Here is a 23,895-nt window from a genome sequence, read left to right as displayed (position 1 = left end):
GCCTAGACTGCCGGGGGAACTGGCACACTGACACACTGGGATCCTAGCTCACCCTCTTCCCCCCAACCCCTTCATCACTTACTTTAACTCTGCCTGTCCCATTAAAGTTACTAACCATAGACCTTTCTGGAGTCCCTGAGCTCCATTGTCTCGTAGATTCCTCTGAGCTGCCGTAGACGTCCTCCTGCTGTGGACGATCTGGACTCCAGCTGATACGGACGTGCTGGACTCCAGCGGCAACAGCTGACTCGTCTCATCACTATCACCTCTCTCTCTTACTCCCCTCTATCTGTCTTTCCAGACCCAACTCAGTCGAGGCATGATGGCTGTCTAACATGAGTCTGGTTCTGCCTGAGGTTTCTGCCTGTTAAAAGGAAGTTTTTCCTCACCACTGTAACTAGCTAAATACTGCGATATGCAATGCTCATGATGGATTAAGGTGGGGTCAGACTGAGTCTTACCCTGTGTTGGTGTTGGGTCTCTGTTCATAATTTGACATAGAGTGGTCTAGACCTCCTATGTTTGTAAAAGCGTCTTGAAATAACGTTTGTTGTGATTTGGCGCTATACAAATAAAGATTGATTGATTGATTGATAACAGAAGTCTATACTTCATGTATAGCTACAGAGGTGGGAAGTAGCCTTCATGTTTTTGGTTGAGTCAACAACTGGACAAAGACATTTGCAAATTCTATTAAACTCTTTTGTTAAGTGTATTTGTTATTACGCTATTATGATGCTGCACTGCCTGAATGGACTTGCAATTATGAAGCTATTTTCTAGTCTTTATGTTGAGTAAATTAAAAGGGCTTTGAACGGTGAGAGTCACGCATACACAGCCCATTCATACACTGATGGCTGAGGATGCTGTGAAGGGTATTAACTAATGTCATTCATACACATTCACACAGTGCTGTCACTAAGAGACATATGCCCAAGGATGCTTCTGCATGTGACACAGGGAGCAGGGATCAAAACATAGACTGACGTCACTCATCTGTTCTTGAAGCGCTGTTTTGAGGCCAATCGTCAGCGGGTTCCATATTGGAAATGCTGGACTCAACCTAACTTCTGTTGAGCTAGTGTGAGGTAAAGAGGCGGGCTTTGAGTCTTCTCTCCAACAGCTACAGTGTTCCCGCCTGTCAGTGGAGTCAGCTGTGGCTCTCATAATGGAAAACTCGTAATCTTAATATCTTCAAAATTGCAGCGTTATGAAAAAATTCACCCCCCGTACAGTGTGTGCCAATCGAGAAATGAGCTATCCAGACTACACTCATTTTTTGTACCAGGCTGTAAACATGTTTATTACTGCTGTAAAGATTGGCTCTTTTGAACTGGTGTGTATGTAGTTTCTGGTACTTCCCGAGCCAGCCTCAAGTGGACACTCGAACTGCAGTTTTTAACACTTCCATTGGCTTCAATTCTCATGACCGGGGGTTGCAGCTTGGATCAAACCTCTAACCTTCTGATTGAGAGACAACCAACTATACCTCCAAGCCACAGCCGCCCTGTGCTTCATACTACAATCATATTGACACTGTCTTATTTATGTTTGTGGTTTGTTTTGTGCAACTTTTGATCCTCTGTTCTTGCCCAAATCTCCATCAAAAGAAGCTCTCAGACTTAACAGGTAAAAAAAGGTTAATCATATATTTTCAATGAAATTCTGCAGGAGGCTAGAGGACAGAGATTTGTGGTTTATGATCTTAACCCTAGATCAGAGCACTACCAAGGTGCACAAGTCCTTTAAATTTATTTAAGAGGGGGGAGGCCCAGTGTAGCAGAAAAGTCAAATGGTGTAGTTGTTAAGTCAAAATAAAAACAAGCTCCTCTCAGTGGCTTTGACAAATGGCTGGTCAATGCTATTACAAAATACTTTGGACTTCAATGACTCTCATCATGCTGTGTGCTGACTTCAGATCAAACCTATTAGCTCTTCTTATATGAAAGAAACCTCTGAGGGGAAACTCAGGCAGTCTGTTAACAAAGCCTAAGCTGTGTTGATAGAAATATCATCACATAGAAAACCCCGTAGACCCCACGATATGAGAAGTGACAGTTCAGAAGGCAGAGCCGAGTTCCCTCTATACAGTCTGTGAAGCTGTAGTCTCATCAGCAACCATCTGCATTCCTCATTTCATCAATCTGATCAGACGATATTAAAAACACTGCTGTGTTAAATAATGGATCGGCCTGCTCCTCTTTCATTGTGCCATGATTCTCTCTATTGATGCCAGTCTAGATTTCCCATAGCAACACTGTCATTATCGACTTCTTCATTCTTCTTCTTTATGTGCAGATTCATCACTGCAGGCTGTGCTAATCAGGTCATCCATTAACAACACTAAATGTAAGCCCTGTTTCAACAGGGTGTTTCTAAAGTTGAGTCCTGTGCACCAAGTCCAACAGACTGGAACTTTTATCATGCTGCTCTAACCACAACTATACCTCTAAAAATAACACAAGCTGAAGCCTTGAAGAAAACTTTCCTGTACATGTCAACATGTATATTTCACACATCCCTCCCAATCATCATACACATCTCCAGTTTGAATATGTCTTCTCTTGTTTTTCTTGAAGCGTTCCACATTTCCCTCGACAAAAACCGTGGTGTATAAATAAAGTTGTGCTTGCTTGCTTACATGCTGTATGTGTTTCTCCAGGAGGAGTCAGAGCCCATGGACACAGAGTAGCTGTCCTATGACATGCTGAGGTTCAGAGCCTCGAACAACATAACAAAGATCTGGTTTGTTCTGTCTGTCAGAATGTAATCCCTATTTCTGCGGCCTTCTTTTAAAGCACCATGCTGTATAACTTATGGTGGTACCGTTTTCTGGCTTCCTACTCCAGAACTGCCCAGCTCTCAGATTAAACACCCACTTGTTATCTGATGGTATAATCATGCATTAATTATGGCTGGGTGTAACCACAGGAGTAAACCCAACCAGGCCTCCTGACACCCAGTGAGGAGAAAAGATTAAAAATAAACACTCTTCAAAAAATATAATATAACTTCATCAGCGAGTGGTCTCAGGGGCTGCCTTAACAGAAGCTGAAACTACACTTCATCATCAAAAAATTGACGCAGCCTTTTTAGCTTACATTAGGCAGGTCAATTACCTCATGTTAAAATGTGTTAATTGATACCAAACTGATTTTCCTCTGCATCCGTGTTTGTGTTGCGGCCTCTCTCAGAGCAGAGTGAGATGAGAGTGTTGTGAAAAAAGGTGTCAGGATGGAAAAGAGCAGAGGCAGAGGACATGTTCAGCACACTGATGTCAGGCAGTCCGTCCCCAGTTGGTGAGGATCAGTTAACCCGGCTGGGGATGGACGGACAGACAGACAGACAGACAGACAGACAGACAGACAGACAGACAGACAGACAGACAGACAGACAGACAGAGCTGCAGGGTCTATGTGATGAACACGCTGCTGTGAGCAGAGCATCGGGTAAAAACAGGGAGATTCCTCCAGCTCCTTAGAGAGTGAAATAATGTGGAGGAGGATAGCCAAAGGATAGGACAGGAATGAAAGTTGTCTGTGGTTGATTCCTGTCTATTTGTTGACTTACCTATCAAAAGGTAAGAAGGTCGCTGTCACTAGTTTCTTTCTAACCCTGAGAGAGAAGCAGGTTCTGTTTCTAAAAAAGAACCCAAGCTGCGTACTAAACTTCGTGTGAAGCTTGGGTTCTTTTTTAGAAACAGAACCTGCTTCTCTCTCAGGGTCAGAAAGAAACTAGTGACAGCGACCTTCTTACCCATTCTTGACTACGGGGACTTGCTTTATCTGAGTGCGTCATCCAAATGTCTCCAGTCTTTGGACACCGTTTTCCATTCGGCACTGAGATTTGTCACTGGCTGTAGTCGTCTCACCCACCATTGTGATTTGTATGTGAAATCAAATTTGCCTTCTCTGAGTGCACGTAGGTATAAACACTGGCTGACCCTAATCTATAAGGCTCTTTTAGGCTTGATTCCTCAATATTTGTGCGCTTTAGTGCAGATAAAAAACAGTTCCTATACCCTGCGTTCCAACACTACTGTTGTTTTATCTGTTCCTCTGGTAAGGACTGAATTCGGAAAAAGAGCTTTCAGCTTTGCTGCCCCTATGGCATGGAATGCTCTACAGACTACATTGAAACTCTCTGAACTTATGACTCTTGGAGCCTTCCATTCTATCCTGAGGGACAGACAGCGTGAGAGCACTGAACAGTGCCTGTGTTTTAAACCTTAAATTATTGTTTGTTGTTTTGTTACAGCTTCCACTCCTCTTATTCATACTGTAAAACACTATGTATTTATAAATTGTACGTTTTAATTTGTGCTGTCATTTTCGTGTGACTGTTTTGTGACATGCTGCTGACCTCTTGGCCAGGTCACCCTCTTGAAAGAGATCCTGATCTCAATGGGTTTTACCAGGTTAAATAAAGGTTAAAAAATAAATAAATAAATAAATAAAAAAAAGATTTCAATACTAAATACTTTGTGTATAGGCGAGCTGATCCTTCATAACTCGGGGTCACCCTAAATCTTAACAACCTCTCCATCTCCAGGTAAATCAGAGAGAGTGTATTGTAACATGTGTCCAACAGACTCCTCAGACAATTTCAATTGAGTTAAAAAACACTCCAGAGGTTAGCTGAAACTAAACGTTGCTTCATTCATTGCAGAAACAAAGCTCGCCCACCTAGACACTATGAATAATTCATCAGGTAATCCGACCTATCAGAGGCAGCGGTTATTCTCTGGTGTGGACGAGTCAGGCGGGATATCTGACCGTCTCTGGCTCCTTTATGAAAAACACTGCAGATAAAACCTCTGTAACAGATTTTACATTTGTAATCAAACCCTCTGAGCCTTTAAGTCTTCGACCAGCCGTCTCTGTTACAAGACTCGACCTCGACAAGAGGAAATGTCAGATTCTGTTTCAAATAAAAAGAGGAGGAGGTTAGAGGGCTGACATGGAGAGGAAGAGCAGCAGAGATTACAGCTATCTTTTAGAGACTCACTGGTAAGAGATTATCAAAACTCACTGAAAGGGCTGTCTTAGAGATAACATGTGAAGAATGACTTACATAATATTTAAACCTCAGGTGTCCTGTGAGTAACTTTCAGGCTGAAATGTAGCTTTAGGTGACCATTGAAGCTGGAAATGTCAGATTTACACATTATCAGTTTTAATGGTCAATTACTTTCCCATTAAATCAGTGCACAGGACCACAAGTTCATGCCTTCATAAAGGTCAGTTATTTCTAACAAACAGTTCAAAATCCCCAAATGTTAAATGTATTATAATATGAAGTCAACTAAGCAGAAAACTCTCACATTTAAGAATTAAATATGTACCCTTTTTGTATTAATTGGCAAATAAAATAGTAGTTTTCAATTTTTCTGTGGTTGTCGATACACCACCACCAATTTTTAAAGCCTTAGCCTGCAGGCAACTTTCTGATTGGAAATCACATTTTAAAAGTGTAGAGTTAACGACTAAAACTTCAGCTAAGAGTAGCTGACAGGTTTAATTTAAAAGAAAAAAAAACATTCTTAGAAATTTTCCTTGGGCAGATTCATCCCTGAGGCTGCGGAGAAAAGCTCATCTAAAGGCTAATTGTTTATGTTCCTACACTGATGCTGTTTAAAGGTAATAATAGGAGGGAGGGGTGATAAACAACTAAGCCCTGTTTGTTTTGATAAAGCACAAAACTGGGGGCCAGGAGAGGATTTTTGGTTTCCTATTTTTAACATTTCAAGGTTTGAGTCTTGCTTGAGGCTCTGCCATTAACCTCAGTGTGAGTCCACAGACAGAGCAGAGCAGAGCGCCTTCTGGCTCCCTGAATTATTTAGAGCTCACATGTTTGTGGGCTTTGCAAGACGGAGAGAGTGACACTAAATCTCTGACCACTGCAGCACACAGAGAAGTGACTTGGAGAAAGAGAGAATGATCAAAAATGAAGAGGGGGAAAACTGAGAAAGAGGGTGAACCTTGGATTCATGTGAGTCTGGGCTCATTGTTTTGGCCTCGATCACAAACAATCATGTATGACAAAGATCATGCTGTATTGTATCTGCACCAATAAGTTAATAATCACCAATAATCAACATAAATATGTGAGTGTTAGTGGTTTGAACCGTTGGTTGGACAAAAATAGAGATTTGAGGAAATCACTTCCTGAAACTTGAGTTGATGATGCAGATTTGTCACTATATTCTTGTATTTTATCAACCATTTCTCTGAGAAATCATTGTCAAAAGCAACCACACTTTGACTGCATTTTCCCTCAAACTCACAAATGTTGGATATGCCTCTGTAAGCACATATTGTTGAAGCAGACACAGAGGCAGTGCTGAGTCTTTATCTCTCCCTGAGCAGCAGTAGAAACAAGTGGACTGTTATGTTCTGAAGCAGAGGAATCCCAGATGAATGCGGAGAGGCGGGCTTCTTCACAGCTTGTCATGCATTTCCATCACTCTCCTCTCCTCCAGTTGAAACACATACACTGAGCAGACATGAGTGATGTTGCTAGGTATGGGTCCTGCAGCTCTGATGCATTACAATCCAGAAAGACACATGAACTCACGACCCATGCATCCAGAGACGCACCTCGTAATACAGGGAAATCCCACTCAAATTTACAATAATGTTAAATATGCCTGTGTGTCACATAGCACTCATTTGCATGGTTGTGTACAGGGCAGATGACCAAAGAAGCCACATCAGTGTAGATAGCTTTTCAGCTGCTAAAGCTAACATAGTCTCATTGTTGAGAAAAACATGGTGCGAGTTAACATTTCCATACTTTTTCTAGCTTAGTGCATCACACTAACCCAGTACTTTAACACTCAAGAGCTAATCTGCCAGCAAATTATTAACTAAATTAGCCCCACAGTACATAGTGCACCACCTGTGTCACCAAATCACCACCTGTGGGTCATGGGGACTCACTACATTGCCAACCTAGCAACATCATTGAGACAAACAGCACTGCAGAGACATGCAGTTATTCCATCTGAACTAATTAACCTTTGTGCTCCTGAAACATGTCTGCTTTCTTCCTCTTTGTGAGCTAATGAGATAATTTGTAACGTCACGCTGTCATCCTGCATCTCATCCATCAGCTCTGCTCTGCATCTTCTGCTGCTGTGTGAACTCAGCGTCATGGAGACTGACACCAAGCTGTAGATCTTCCCCCAGCATCCACACCACACACACACCTCTTCAGGACAATAACCCTGCCATACATCTAAATAGAGTGTCATCTCTGACAGCTTAAGAAGCCCATTACATTATTTACCTTCCAGCAGCTATTTGCCTGTCAGTGGTCCGTCAGTGACATCACTCTTTCTTTTTTAAAACCATTACCATAAAAACACTTGTGGGATCAGAAGCTTTGATGCAAACCTTCTCATAGAGAAACCACATTCAGTGTCCTGAAGTGAGGGTGGTTCAGAGTTTGACACAGGAAGCGTCAGTCAAACTGAAATCCTCTCATCGTAAGAGAGAGAAGACAGAGTGTGGACTGAAACTACCTGAGAAGACCTTGTACTGACAGAGACCGCTTTACTTCAAAGTAATGTACTGTAAAAGTTCAGTGACATTCACACAGCTGACAGAACTATAAAACAACTTTTTCTCTGGTCACAAAAAGTGAAGGAAACATCATTTGATCCCTGATATAAAAGCATGATATGTGAAATAAATAGATCTAAATCTCATTACCTGTTCCACATGTATCTTTATTCTGCCATGCTCAGCAACATTAACCTTCCCCCTGAAGAATCAATCACATTTTATTCAACACCTCTCTCTTAGCTCACACTAAAGGTCACTACACAGCAGATTGGATCGGTGAGAGTACAGCTGTTTTATTCTTCAACACTTCGACAGTAATCCGGCCTTTGTGACAACATTTTATCAATTGATTTTCCTGCACAACAAAAACACGAGTGAGGGCATTTCTTTAACCCTGACATTGAAAGTGTTTGAATGAATCGATACACTTGGCTTCAGGTTGGAAATTATGCCTCAGTACTGAACATTACTCAATACTTTCTCCTTTCAAACAAGGTTGTTAAAAAGAGCTTAAAACTACTTCAGCCAAAAGGTGAAGTATTCTCTTTCTAGGGTTTTCTCAAATGAACTTACTGATAGAATTTGCTACTGCACATACAGCTGGACACAGCTCATGTTTAAGTGTAGAAATGGTTTAATTTCACATCATTCAGGCTCGCTTGGGTGGAATATTTGTACTCTTTTCGACCTCATTTGGAGGGCAGAGGTTGTAGATGGTGGTGCAAACAGTCCTGTGCCTGCAGCAATCCTTGACTGAGTAAAAACAAACCTCATTACCAAAGCTGACAGGACCTTTGCTTTCCACAGCTGTGGACCGCCTCGCTCTCAGGACTGAAAAATCACCATCAGCCTTAAAGGTTCCCCGTGGAGTTTGGACCTCTTGTAGCTCCATGGAGACGTTTTTTCTCTGAGTGGGTCACTGAGTGTTTGGTGAGTGCAGAAGATAAACATAAACAGGCTGGATGCAGTGTTTCACATTTACTATTATCCTACTTGTATTTCTATGTTCAAATTAAGTTAAAATCATGATGCATATTAATCCTGCTCACTTAATGTTGTCCTATAAGCCAAACATGTATTTGTTATTACTGCTACAGAGATAAAGATCATAAGCAGTGATATCACATCAATAAACAGGCATGAGATAAAGACGGATGTTAGTGGTGCCATTAAACTGACATTTATAGCCGCTGTAAGTGAGGAAATCCTGCTCCTCTAAATACACAGCAGCATTTCAAAATCTCATTGTCTTCACCCCATGCAGCTTCAACACAGCAGGACACGAGGAGAAATGGACGTCTCTGGCTGTGTTGGAGAAATGAAATAAAAACTGAAGAAGGAATATCCCTGCAGTGTGTCTGCTGCCCAAAGGCACCACTTGTTCTGGATTATTTAAGACAGACATATACAGAGGGAGCACAGGAACACAGAGTACTATAAAGATAAAGAGTATGTATGATGACCTAGTGCATCCGTCTAACTTTAGGAGGAGGTGAATAAACAGAAGCAGCAGTGTTTGTCAAAAACTGTGAGGAACAACAATCATTCTCTGAAGAAGAGTCACAACAAAGTGGAAACTTCCTCACAAGTGGACTTGATTTTCAATGAATTTAATTTCTCTGGAGCGGTTTACACTCCACTAAATCAAAACATGGAGTGTGTGTGTGAGTGAAGTGAAGTGAGTGGACTCTGATGAATAATGTCTGTTTATGTGGCAGAGTGAACTGAATATGAATTCATCTTCAAACGTTTCCTGTCACTGTTCACAGGAGGTGAGGGCTCCTCTTTATGGACCTGTCTGCGTGTTGTTTGGGTCTCGGTTTGTTGGATTAAAGATAATTATTAAATGATCAGTCAGCAGGGCGGCATTAAGTATGAAATGACTGGGACTCCTCTCAGGACACATCAACACACGGCTTGTTTGTTGTCTTCTGAAATTCTTCATCAGTGATTGAAATAAAATGGAGCTGTGTGAAGTTCAAACTGAGTGTGTGTGTGTTGTTATGGATGACTGCACACCTCCATGATGGATTATCAAATGTAATGTCAGTTATAATGAGAAAAATCTATCCATTACGATCCCTCTAACGAGACTCAATCGACGCGGCTGCTAATGAGTCGCTGCAGCATCCGAAGGAGACGATCATGACTCAGATCAACTGTGTTCAGCGGCTAAAGGTCTTTATTATGTCGCTGATTCTTTGGCACTGGGTTCAAGCGAGCAAGCAGAAGTGGATAAATGCACTTGAGTGAAACAGTTATGAACAACTTTTTGTTTCATTCACAGCATTTAAACAGCAAACCTGCTCTCAGCATCTGACTTGGAGGAGTAGAGAACGATCCTTTTTGAAGGACCCGAAGAAGGACTTGTTTCGGAGGCTGTACTGCTCATTTGAATTGTGTTTTCAGTTTCTCCTGTGCATAACAAACACCTCTGACAGGAAAGGTGTTGGTGTAAAAGCTGCACATCAGAATGAAAGAGGAGACCATTACACAGAACTGCCTCCTTCCACCAGATTTAAACTGCACTAACACGGATAACCTTTGTGAACATGACATAAGGTGGATCCATGGAGAAACATTAGAAGTGTTTTAAAAGTTTTGGGCAGTAAAGAAAAACTCTCCCCTCAGAGTCTGTTCCTTCACTGCACTCTAACACTCCATGTTATGTTTCTATATTAAGGTTGAAGAGTGAGAGATATGTGATCACTGATCTCCTGCATGTTTACACAGTGTCACAGTTAGAGCAGAGTAACCTTTGCTTGTGTTAATGTACTGAGAGACAGTAAACAAGCAGGTTACAGCTGTAAAAGTAAACCCTAAGCTGGAGCAAACTATCACTATTAGCATATTTCATCACAAATTAATAGCGATCAGTCACTGTGGTTAGCTTCTTGAGGACAAAGAAGTGTTTCACCTGAGCTGACGAACACAACGAAACATGAACCTATGAATCTGTTCTATAAGAAGTCAGGAAGGAGCTTTGAGAAGAGATAACAGTGCCAACAGGTGGTCCTATTGCTAAGTTTTAGTACTGAATCTCATCAAAGTAGTATGACAAGTATCACCATGACTTAATTCAACAAGTCATGTCATCCAGCTGCTTTTTTTCACTTCACAAGAGGAACATTTTTCAGTAACTTCTTCTGATCTAAATATCTTGGTCCAGATTGAGCGAGACGAGGAGTCGGTCTGGCCGTGTTGTTGATGTCTAGAGAAACTGTGACGTGTCCAGCTGTCACTGAACTATAAGTATGCTAATGCTTTATCTTGAGGCTGTCTGATGGGCTTCAGTCTCTGCACACAAACACAAATCTAACTCTTTTCTCTGCTATTGCTTCTCCTGAAGCTTTCTCTGAGGTTTGATTTTTTTCCCCCTCTTCATCCAACATCTTGTTTGTATGACAGAGGAGGAGAGAAATCTGCATGTGTGTACTTGACAAGCGTGATTGTTCACAGCTATAATGGTAATGTGACTGTAGAAAACTAAACTCTCAGAGCTGTGAAAGGAAATCTGACAAGAGAGACCTAATTCTTATTCAAATTATAATCTTGCAGTTAGAGTGCTGCATGATTTTCACATTTCAAAAACTGAATCTTCTCAAAAAACACAGGGTGTCTGAATCATTTGTGAATTCCTGGAGTTTGAAGGGCTGAAAATCTTTGATGCTGTAGCTCTGAATCATAAATGGAGCTCATGTTTTTGACAGTTTCAGAGAAATTAAACCAAATTTGAGTCTCGTAGTGATGAATATATCTACTTGTAATGTTACTCCTCAATGTCAAGATATGAAGAAAGGTTATCTGCTGATTGAGGCGATGTGAATGTGATGTTTTAATCCTGTCTAATTAGCACCATTATTAAAATGGATAACATAAACAACACCTCTCTATCTTACAGTTTTTTCTTTTTTCTATTCCTCATGAATCAATCAATCAATCAATCAATCAATCAATCAATCAATCAATCAATCAATCAATCAATCAATCAATCAATCAATCAATCAATCAATCAGCCTTTTTTAAATTCTTCAATCGGAATTCCTTCTTTATTTTGACTCGTTACCACACACTAACTCACAAACTATCCCGCATGCACACTACCACACTACTTCCCTCAACGTGTCCATCTTTGTGTGGCTGGTCCGGGTTTGTGCGTTTGAGGTGGCTGATGCAGGATTGATTGGCAGGTGCTGTTGGCACGGTAACAGACAGTCTCCTGCTGCAGCTGTCTGACCTCCAAACAGGCCAGACAAGCCGAGCCTCAGGACATGGCAAGATAATCTGAAACAACAAAGACTGAAACAAGCTGCTTCTTTTCTCCATGTTGACACCCAAAAAAGAGGCAGAGGAAATGAAGAGCTATCTCAAGGTTGAATCAAAGCTGTTCTGCTGGCATTACAGGCGCTTGTATTTAAAATTGGACATGGCTCAGGGCAAAACGGTGAGGGTTTGAGACCCCGGTGAAATACTTGAGAGTTAGCTGCTGTCAGTACCTGGAGGCAGGCTGGCTCTCTTCCTCTTCTTGTTGTTCTCTGGACTGTTCTCCAGAGGAGGACACTCGGTCAAAAGAGGCCCGCTGGAGCCGTTGAAGTGGAGGGGGTCGTTGTTTACGGCTGGATCAAAGGGCAGAGGGTTGAGTCCTGAAAGACACAAACACAGAAAGCTTGATTAAAGTGAATGAAGTGATGGGCGCTGACCAAAGAGGGGAAAAAAACACAGAAACATCAAAAAGGGAAAGCAGCAGGAGCTCTGAGTGCTACTGATTTTTTAATGTCCAAACACTGTGGACTTCACTCAGACACACATCACTGAGGACATCAGAAACACTTTGATTTGAATGACTCTCATGACAGAGGTGCTGAAGACAGAACAGAAGTCAAGCTGAGATTCAGAACAAAAACAAAAATTTGAAACAAAATCCTGTAGCTGACTCAATATCAATGGGTTTCATCTATTGGTAAGATGACGGAAAACATGTAAAGGTGTCATCTTTCATACATGCATACATTGATCTTTAATAATCTAAACACTGTGTTAAAATCAAAAATCTACAAGATGAAGTGATGAATAAAAATGAAAACAATCAAACAAAGTTAGAAATAGTCCAGCTTTGAATCCTCTTTTGAAAGAGAAAAAAAATACTCATGACAGAAGATGTAATTGAATAAACAATAGACTAAATAAAACATGGACAGGGTCTCAGTGACATCACTCTTTGGTTTCCAAGACAAGAACATCTTGGAACGTAGATTACAACACACCGCTGACTAGGGATGTCCTGATCTGCTTCACAATGGCGGTGCCCAGCAAACTCTGCTTTCTTAAGTCATTTTTCCCCTTGAAACGACTACAAGGTCAACTGACCTAAATCACCCTACACTCAATACTAGTATAGAAGCTTAGTCCTGTACTAAAAGCTGCCGGTGTGGTTTGATTACTCCCGGGTATGACTTGGCTGACGCGTTGTACTGTTATATGTTTGTCCATACAATACCATTTACTGTAGTTGTTGAAATAACTGGTCTGAGGCGTAACTTTGGTTTACAGCACAATACAATACATTGATTGTATCACCGTACGAACAGTTAGACAGTGTCCATAAGTTTCTCATTGCACGTACAAACATTTTAGACACGGTTCTCCATGCCGCCTGCCAACGCAGCTTCACAGCATCCAACGTAACGACGTGACGAGGCAACAACGTGATAGCGACAACGTGACAACGACAACGAGACAACGAGACAACGGTCAAAAACCAACTGCCCTTCCGGGTCAAGACACACATCTGATACCCAGGCGGTGACGTACTTTTATACCTGTGCCCTTAATGAGCAAAACGATGACACCTTGTGGCACAATAAACAATGTGTTTCACAGCTTGACCCAAAACATGAATCTGGCTCTTACAACTAGAGATATCAAAGTGTAAAATGAGGCTCAATGACATGAGTTGAAAATCAGTGCTCCAAATGTCTGTTGTAAAACAGACAGCAGTCAAATCATGTTTTTAATCACCTTATATGTTGTCACAAACTTTGCTCTACAGCTCTGCTAAGGCAGTGTCTGAAATGTAGGGTCGGGATGGCAGGACATACCAGAGCGTTTTTTCATGGGCCCTGATAGGTTGCCAATGCTTTTAGAGTGGACCCTCAAAGAGCTGCAGGTTTATGTATTTCTGCACTGGCTTCACTTTTCAACACTGTAGGTTGCAATAGGAACACACTAGAGATTGTCGAATATTCACTAACTTTGTAAAAATCAAAGAGTTACTTTGAATATTTTCTCATTTTAAAAGTATAATTTTTCAACATTTTTACCAGTGCCTGGTTGTAATATGGTATTCCCGCCAGATGGGGGCTATAGAGCGTCTTAAAGCTGTTTTCTAATTCCATTAGTAAACAGAAGAAGAAGAATGTTAAAGCATTAAATAGCATAAGAAGGAAAAAACATTAGCGACAGTCGCGGCGTACACTAGAGCTGGCTTTTGAATCAAAGCTTAGTGAACCCACAGACACTGATATAAAGTTCCATCTTTTCTTTAACCCAAGGTGAACTAAGAATAACTAAGATTAAAAATAACTTAATCTAAGATAGAGAAAATACTCTGAGTGTATTTCACTCTAAAGTATTAGCTTTTCTACAGCTCACTGCATTCTTTCACACTGACAGAATCAGCACATCTTTCTAAGGTGAACACAAATTCAAAAGTATTTTACACAGAGAGGACAATTCCAGCTGAGGTTTGATGTATAATGAAGCCTTTTTATCAAACAGTGAGTGGAGGGAAGGATTTCTATGTTGCTCTCTGTTATCTCACTGTGACAGAATGATTAGTCACATCATGAATACTAGAACAAAGTAATATCTCCATCCAGAGCAATGAAACCTGAAATGATGTGGAGACTCCTCCAGAGTCCTCAATAAATGATAAATAACTTAACTTATGTTTCCTGCTTCATGTATTCTGTTCTCCACTCTTACCCAGTTTGTGTGTTTGTTTATGATTCAGAGCTGAGAGCTCCGTCTACATTCATGAAAGATTCATGGCACGTCTTTGTGCACAGATTTGTTTCCCCCCCTCCGTTGCACAGAACAGATCAGAAGCTGCACATTAATGCTGCTCTATCAGAGGTCCACAGGACACGAATCAGTTAGCATCAAAGTCAGATGCAGCTCTTAACGCCAACAATGTCAGCACAGATTAGAACTGTTTACTGCTCTTCAAAATCCACTAAACAAAGTACAGACTCTGACTTTATGTTTTGACACTGACACTTTAAGAGGTTTACTTTTATCAGAAGGTGAGGCTGTTGAAGCTTTCTACTTAAGTAAACTTTGTAGAAATGTGAGTCTCTGTCCAAGGCTGGTTGAGCACAGATGTGAGAACAGCTGAGCCTAAACCGTCTCTGATAGTAAGAAGTGGAGCAAACCTTGTCCTGCAGTCCAGATAAAAGCAGGGCTGGAGAGAGCATCGAAAAGTCAACATGAATATTCCTGCTGAAGTCCAGTTTAGCTTGTTCAGTGATGTGTTGAGTGGAAATAAATAAGCAGGCTCATGTTATGACTTTTCTGTGAATTGAAATATGTTAGTTTGTACTGCAAGGAGGCTGATAAAGATCTGTAGCCACAGAAGCATTACCGGCAATAACCAGAAGATTTGCGACTCCCTCCACAACTCAATAAACCAGAACATCACCTGACAATGTGTTACAAACCGGGGACCGCTGCAGAGGAAGTAAAGTGGCTGCCCTCAAACAAATGGGATTTAACACTGATGTAGAGCAACATGACTGACTGCATTTCATCCGAATAATGTCGTCTTATCGTGCTCTTGAGTGATAGTGTTAAAGTCTAAAGCTGTGAGGCAAAGGCAGAGGAAAGAATTTCAAAGATTCAGCCTCGACGCTGCAGCTTTAAGCTTTTCTTTTATCACATCACACGTCTGCTGCTCTGGGTTCAAGCTCTGCAACAGTTGTTAGTTTTGTGATCCAGTAATCAGACAGTTGTGGCCTTCAGCTGAAATATACGTTGATGTAGAAGTGAAGGGTGTGAACACAGCGTAGAACCTGACAGTTTATAAGTGTGTTTCTGAGTGTGTAAAGCTTTATATTAGGACAGTCTTTGCTGGGTCATCGCCTCTGTCTGCTGTGCTACTCGTCTCTCTGTCGGCTGATGGATAGTGTGTTTAAGTTTCAACATCTGGACAGAAGGAGGAGTGATGTCAGTGAGTATCGCTCCCTGAAGGGGTGTGTTAGAGAAAACAAACACCAGGAGGCCGGGTGGAGACAGGTGGAGGCTGCAGAGTTAATGACAGGAAACAGAAATGCTGAACTGAGAGACAAACGTCACGCTCTGCAGCCTCACACAGCAGAACTACAACTATCACAATGAGAGTGACCTGATGTAACATGGAGGACGCATTAACAACATGCTCCATTAATGTTATAGAGAAGCAGGAGGAGAGAGGAGCATCAGAGCACACAATGAAACTCAGAGGGTCATTAGAATACCATTTAACTGCTTCAGATGTGAAACCAAGAGGAGCAGCCTCTCCCTGGAGACTGAGGGGAGCCGCCTGTTTGTTATGATGTCCAGATTTATGGGTGAGAGGTCAGTAACAGAGCCGATCAATAACTCAATCTATGAGGTAAGACTGAGTGATTGAAGGCAGACAGTAATGGTTTGAATCTTTAAGAGTCATGTCAGCTTTTTAGAGTCACTGATCTGATCATATGCATAAAAACATACGACCTGTAAGGTTAACTAGATGCTGACAACCTTGCATCAACCTTAAATCATATTTGTAAAACATGTAGTATGCATCATGAGAAAAATTTACTCCTGAAGCTTCTTAGATGTAAATATTTGTTGTTTTTATCACTTATATTGAAACGGTGACTTACAGTGAGGTGGTGTAGTCATACAACATGATTAATGTCACAGCAGACATCAGGCCTTTTGTTGTTGTTTCCTAGATGCCTTCAAGTCCAACATATAAGGAGAGTCTTAATGATCAGCAGAGTGATGCTGTCATCTTATGCATAAATAAATAAATGAATGAATGAATAAATAAATAAATAAATCCAACCATTTGAGGCAGAAAATGACTGAAGGTGAAATGAAAGAATGAGGTCTGGTGCTTTGAGACACACTGTATACCATGATGATGACTAGCTCTATAGTACTGTAACATTCAAACAATGTAGTCTAAAAACAGATCATAGTCCTTGCTGTAATAATGTTTTCTCTATTGTTTTCTTAAACATTAATAAGCCCAGATGTAGGATATGACTTGTAGCATGCATGCTGGATTTGTACATGATGAAACTGCTGCCGTTTAAATACAGAAGTGAGTCTGCAGCAATCAAAGACTTAAGAGCAGGATACATCTTGCTGCTTTAAAAAGCCTGTGTCAGTGATGACAGCTGCTCGTCATAAATCTCTTTCCTCCTCTGTTCCAGTCCATTATCCCACAAGGACAAAATATAGGTGTTCAGATCAGGCAGAGAAGACGACTAAAACAGTCAAGGCAGTTAAGCATTGGAACGTAGAGAGAGGCATAATTAAGAGAATTTGAGGAGACAGATGGGAGAGAACAAGAGGTGGCGTAAAATGAGGAAGAGGTTTATAGACAGGCAGACGGAGCCAAAGGATGATGATATACATTTGAAGCCCTTGAAGAACAGTCAGTCCCCTCTGTGACCTAATCCCAGTTTAATTAGAAGGAATGACTCGCACCTCACTCTGCAGGAGCACTGTGTTTTCTTTAAATAGCAGCTGTCCCAGGATTGAGAGCTTCTTGGTCAGCCAAAGAGTTCATCCTCCTCCTCCTCAGGGAGAGACTCGCAGAAGTTTGAGCCACTTTGTCAGAAAGTTTTCAAGTGAATCTCCCGATGTGCTCATAATGGACGGACAGTGAAAATCAGCCGTGGAGCCAAGTGTGATTTAGAGATGACCATTCACAGCCGGTCACGGCCTCGCACAGACGCCCACATCTCTCACTGTGTCATTGTTGAGGCCTGTTGGAGCCAGCGAGCCTCTCATTAGCCGCTCCTCTGGAACCCCCAAACACATCCACATAGGCTGGATGTTTATCTAACAGACTGCAAATAGCTTCAGCAACTATTTAAGGTGAGGGCCAACACTCCCAGAGTCATTAGCATATGTGCCAACCGTACTGCATGCCATGCTATAATGATGATACAGCTAGTGCCCACGTAGCCATGATATCCTTTGTACTGCAGCCTAATTATTGATATCTTGATCTGACCATACACTGCATGCATTATAGAGTCCTGTCCACTAAGTGGGGTCCAGATGGAGGATGTTAAACTCTCCAGAGCCTTGAGGAGAGAAGAAAAGAACAGTTCTACTAGAAGAAACCTACATTTTTATTACATCTAACAGTGGTTGTCTCAAAGCCTTATTACCCCAATGTACAGAATCTCTCCCAGAGGACATTGCACATGCATGTGTAAGCTAACATGACCTTATCAACTGCACAGTGTTGCCTTGTTCACACACACACACACACACACACACACACACACACACACACACACACACACACACACACACACACACACACACACACACACACACACACACACACATTCAGTTACTACATAGTAAAAAGGGCAGAGGCCTTTAACAGTAGTAGCAGATTAGACCTCAAATCAAAGAGTCATGGAACAGAGACGAGTGGATGTGAGATTTGAATAAATTAACCTCCAGGGAATCCACAGAGGAGGAATTATCTTCATGTTATAGATGTCATGAATAGTCATGACAAGATCATTGTGAGTGAGTGCTTTCTGACACACCTTGACCTCAATCGGCAACCTCCGGCCATGAGAATTGAAGCCAATGCAGAAGTTTTAAAAACTGCAGTTCATTGAGTGTCCACTTGAGGCTGGCTCTGGAAGTACCGGAAACCGCATACGCACCCATTCAAAAAAGCCAATCTTTACAGCAGAAATAAACATGTTTACAGCCTGGAAGAAAAGACGAGTGTAGTCTGGATAGCTCATTTCTTGTTCGGCACACACTGTAGGGGGGTGAATTTTTTGAACGCGGCAATTTTGAAGATATTAAGATTTAGAGTCTTCCATTTTGAGAGACACAGCTGACTTGATTGAAAGGCGGGAACACTGTAGCTGTTGGCGAGGAGGCTAAAACCCCGCCTCTTTACCTCACACTAGCTCAACAGCAGTTAGGTTGACTTCAGCATTTCCAATACGGCTCCCACCGACGATTGGCTTCAAAACAGAGCTTCAGAAACAGATGGGTGACGTCACGGATACTACTATGTCCATCATTTATACTGTCTATTATTAACCTGTGCTCGTGTTTGAAGCTCAGCTGAAGCTACAGAAACTCAAATTAACTCCCTTCTTCTCATGAAACAACCCTTTGTGTTTCTCTCTGCACGGGTCACAGTGTCTTGGTTTCATAAAAGCAGCATGGTATATTTAAATGCTTGCATAATTTTGAAATGTCATCACAACAATGAGGGAATAGATTAACCTTTACCAAACTCCCAAAAGTAAGGAAAAGATTTCTCCAAATACTCCCCATGATATTCCTCCTGACTGGTGCTGCTGACATTTAAAGATGCTGTGTAATGTGATTGCTCTAAATTATTTTTGATGAGGATGCAATAATACACCCGAGCTGAAGAAAAGTTGTGTTTGTTTGCCTGTGTTCTACTTTCACTGTAATCTTTAACTGCAGTTTCTTCTATGAGAACTAAACTGAGAGTGTACATGAGTCTTTGCACATGGAGCGGGTCACCATGGTAATGGATTAAAATAATGCTTGAATCTTGTACCACCCGTCAGAGGTCACAAGTACCAGAGCTTCCAATTAATGGTCTTTAAAAAGGTCCCTGGTTTTGATCAAAGCACTTTTTATTTTTGAGTTTGACCTTCACCCCTGCCGAAGAAAATGAGCAGACAGACTCAAAACTTCCAAATAAAATTTTCATTCAGGCCTTGATCTCGAATACTTGGAGATGAAAGCACCTGGTGTTGTCTTTCATTGCACTCAGAAGACACCTACCGCTCCCTGAGGCTTCAATGTCACATGGTTTCGTTTTCAATTTGAGGTGTGAACCATTGCTTTTAACAGCTTGCATGCATCTGTGAGACTTATTAAGTGTGAAGGTTGGCCCTATTCTTCACTGTAAGTACAAGTCTTCAATAAAGCAGGAAATGTTCTTTGATTTAGTGAAGCCTCCAGGACAGAGCAGCTGAACATGAAACAGCCCTGTGTGTGTCTTCTGACTGTATGAACTGTGTGATGTTTTTAACAGCTCTTTGTCTTCGCTATAAATACACAGGAAGTGAAAAGCTCGGCTAATAGACCTCATGAGAATACCACAGCTGCTTGGCGTGCTTTGCCATCCACTGCTAAGCTGCATCAGTCAGACACCTTGTTTATACATCTGTTAAGGGCACTCAAACCTGACAGGCTGCATCCCTTTTTAGGAATCCGGGAGCTGGAGGTCGCAGTCACAACCAGAACATGTTCTGTTGTTCTGATGGACTCTATGAATAGAGCAACATCTCACTTTATTGTGCTCCCTGATCTGTGTTGAAGGCTTTTTTAATGGAGGTCTTGTGACTTTATTTCATGGGTAACCTTTCAGGAGACTTAAAGCTAATTCAGGACCCGGTTTGAAACTCAGCAGCTGCCGGCCAACAGGACTCAGAGTGACAGCCTCTGATTGTCACTGTGCTTTGACTCGCAGCAGCCAACTTTCCACGAATAACAATGCAGCATGAATTATAACTATCCCGATGCAGCTTGTGACTTGCATCATGAACATATTGGTAATGGATAATGTGACCCATTTAAAGCCTCTTTAATCTGTTATTAAGGGACTTTGATTCCTTTTCCAACCACATTTCCTCCACATGGTCGGCCTTCCCATTGTCAGTAATACAGCATGATTACAACATTAGCTCTGATTCAGTGGACTGTAATTAGGAAAATTGCAGAATATTTTTTTTCGTGGAAGGTTATTGTGCTCAGCCTGTTTGATAAAAATCAATGGACCTGAGAGACTGTGTGTCCAAAGGTTTGGGGGATATTTTCATGTTGTGTGTCTCCAAATGATCCCTGCCCTTGTTCAGATAAATGAATACACAGTAGTTTCTGCAGCTTCTACATGTTTCTGATTTTATCTTAGATTAAAATCCTCAACCTGCATTGTCCCCTCACTTACACACCACAATAATCTGCTGATGCTCCTTTCCTCACGCTCTGCATTATTCATTCTGCACTGTTGTGTTTATTAAGGACAACAGGAGAACGTGTTACTTAATCACTGCTGTGTTCTGATCATTGAAACAGAACACAGCAGTGATTAAAGATAGATCACAGGTTTGATCCCCACAGCTGCAGGACTGCCTTAAAGCCATTATTAAAAATAATCACAAGCTTCATACTTCATTTGAGAATGTGGCAGCAGACTTGATTACCTCTGGATCTGTATTTACCTGACCTGGATTTGAACACTGGCTAATTTTAGAAGACGTCTGCTGCAGTGTGTGTGAGTGCTGAGCCTTCTGGTGAAACAATTTAAAAGTATTATCAAAGACGTTAGGCATTACATAATATGATTTTTATATCTGTTTTTGACGTAGATTGAATTTTTATTTTGAGTTTATGTGTCAGAGTAGAGTCGTCCAAAGGCTGAAACTTCATACACTTCAAACTGGCATACATCTATTTCCTTCTGAATCTGTGGTAAGAGCATTCTGTTTAATACCTTCCCTAACAGTGTCAAGAAATTTGAGACCAGCCTGAGTCTGTTATGTACTGAAGAGTACAGGGTGCAGTCATTACAAACACATGCATTCCTTAAAAACATGTGTAACAATTTAGCTATGTGTTTGTGAACCATGTTTTAGTCTACTTTTAAAACACCCACCTCCATCCTCTCAGGACATCCAACAAGCAGTCCTCAGTTTCGACAAGATCAGATAATAGAGCTTATTCCCTCGTGTGTCAATTAACACTAAGAGTGTTTCTTGGTTGAGTTTGTTTGTCTTGTGCACACAGCTTCCTCTCTCTGGTTGAGGTTTTATCAGAATGTTATCAAACCCTCTGAGTGACAGTACAAGTGAGATCGCTCTGCACATCCGTTTTCATAAGACAAGTCTTTTCCTTTGATGCTATTTTAGGATGTAGCTGCCGTACAGGTCTGAAGAGAAAAAAAATAGCAGATGGCTACTTGTCATTCTCCAAGAGTCTGAAATCTATACAGGGAAGCTGAAGTCCTCACTGTGGGTCTGATGTTGATCACGATCGATGCTGCTAGGAGGGACACAGACGCTGCTTTGACACAAGTGCTGATTGTTTTTCAATAGTCACAGCTCTTAATTTAAGATAGTACTGGGAAAACCATTTACACAATCCTGCTGAGCTTAATAGCTAACCAAGAGAAGTCATTCCAACAACTACAATACAAATTTCTTGTATGTACAACTGGATGCAACACAATTAATGACTTCTTGGAAATACTTTAGATTCTTACCGTAACACCACAAATCTGCAGTCATTCCCATCCCTCCGGTATCGGGCTTTCCACTCTAGAAAGCTTTACAGCTGGTTTCCAGCACACCCTGCCTTTCATCTCTGTGAAGTTTAGTGTGCTCACTTTGAATTTTACCCCCCTGCCTGACTGCCCAAATGTCTGAAAGTTTCTGTTTCCTGCCACATTGGCTCTAACGTGAGTAATGCTGTGATGGTTATTTTAGGTGCATCATCTTAACTGATAGAGATATGACTCAGATGCAATAGTAAACGTGGCTATACAGTGAGTTTTCTTTATACAGGAGGTGCCCTATCAAGCGGTAGTGTACTATGAGAATATGTGGGGGACTTTAAAGAACAAAATAAAAGGTTCAAAATCAAGCAGACTGGGATGTGTCCTGACTTCTAATCACAAATATGGGTCAATCTTTGAATACACTTTTGAAGCACTTCTTTTGACCCATTTAAAGTATGTCTTTCCTCACACCATAACATTGTTAGCCTCGTCCAGTAGATGCTCATGAATTCTTATTTCATTCAACACCATTTGTCATAAAAGGCTTCATACATAAAGTTTGAAATGTCAAGCTCAAGCCAGTCTTCGTGTATTTCATGAGTGAAACCCTTGTTTGAAGCTCACAATAAATTTAAAGAATTAGATTTTTCTTTGTCGATAGGTAGCAATGCTTTGGGGCTTTAAATGTGCACAGACTTTGAAGCTACATCTGTTCATTTAAGTGACATAACACAAAAACATCCCGGACCACAGTTTAGCACCAAGTGCTCCATAATGATGATTTTTGTCCCTTTTTGCCCTCACTAAGCGCAGACCTGACAACATTTGGAGCTGCGTGTGCAGAAAGCAATATTTAGTCACACATGAGATTGCTAATGGACCCTGTGGCACAGAATGTCAGCCCTCGTTGTTTGGACTCTGTTGTTGTTTTGTCACAGGAAAATGGGAGGGAGCGTGTTTTTGTGGCAAACAGGGTTTTTAGTGTGCCAGTAGGAATTACTCAGTGAAGCCGTAGAAACTTCCTCCTGTAATGACCAGGGAACAAGTCAGGACAAATCAATACCAGAAGCTGCTTTATTACATTTTGAGGCATAAATGAAGAAAACAGCTGAAGAGCGGCCAAGAGTGCTAAACATCTTTGTTTTACTTCAGGGAGGCTGGGGGCGTTTGGGGCCACAATAGGTTGCACTCAGTCAAGTAAACATCCACTTAAGAACACAATGACTTATTTGATGAATTCAAACGCCTTGGGTTTCCACTGATGCATGCTAAAGCTAAGCTCTGACTCATTTAATGACAGAAACATAGGGACAAAGGGGAAAGTGAATCATCTTCATAATGATAACTTTACTAGTAAAGTCTGTGCCTCACTGTAGGAAGAATTGTGATGCACAAATTCTGACTAATGAGTCAAAACAGCACAAAGAAGGTCAGTAACTGTTGTTTTGAAATTAAAGAGTCTGACAGTGTGTGTAATATCGGGAAAAATGCCAACAGTGTTTCACAAATCCTCCAAAACAAACGCTTTGTTTGACAAATCTGCAATAATTATCTTAACAAATGGAAAAATAAGTCATTGTGTTGTCATATTTGAGCTTCTGCACGAGCAAGCTGTTATGGAATCATTTATACTAACAGCATCAAACACATGCATCACACTTAAATTCAGGCAACCTAGGTGAAATCTTTTTAGTTGTATATGACTAACCCCTAAACTCATTTCAGTAGAGAACCTCTGACCCTTGTATCATAGTGCCTTCTTTTGCC

At 41.2% G+C, this 23,895-nt stretch overlaps 1 protein-coding gene across 4 annotated transcripts in view; it reads right to left on the bottom strand.

The window, feature by feature from the left end:
* The window catches only part of LOC117817552 (ecto-NOX disulfide-thiol exchanger 2-like), a 151,223-nt gene that overhangs the window by 77,618 nt on the left and 49,710 nt on the right, over positions 1 to 23,895 (bottom strand). For all 4 annotated transcript variants that reach the window (XM_034690291.1, XM_034690292.1, XM_034690294.1 and 1 more), the window contains one exon: positions 12,065 to 12,211. In XM_034690291.1, coding sequence (XP_034546182.1) covers positions 12,065 to 12,211 — 147 coding nt within the window. The remainder of the gene's footprint in view (positions 1 to 12,064; positions 12,212 to 23,895) is intronic.

This window comes from Notolabrus celidotus, chromosome 8 (genome assembly GCF_009762535.1).
Source record: "Notolabrus celidotus isolate fNotCel1 chromosome 8, fNotCel1.pri, whole genome shotgun sequence".
Taxonomy (NCBI): domain Eukaryota; kingdom Metazoa; phylum Chordata; class Actinopteri; order Labriformes; family Labridae; genus Notolabrus; species Notolabrus celidotus.
Note: the sequence above shows the minus strand (reverse complement) of the source record. Positions and strands in the feature narration are given on the sequence as shown.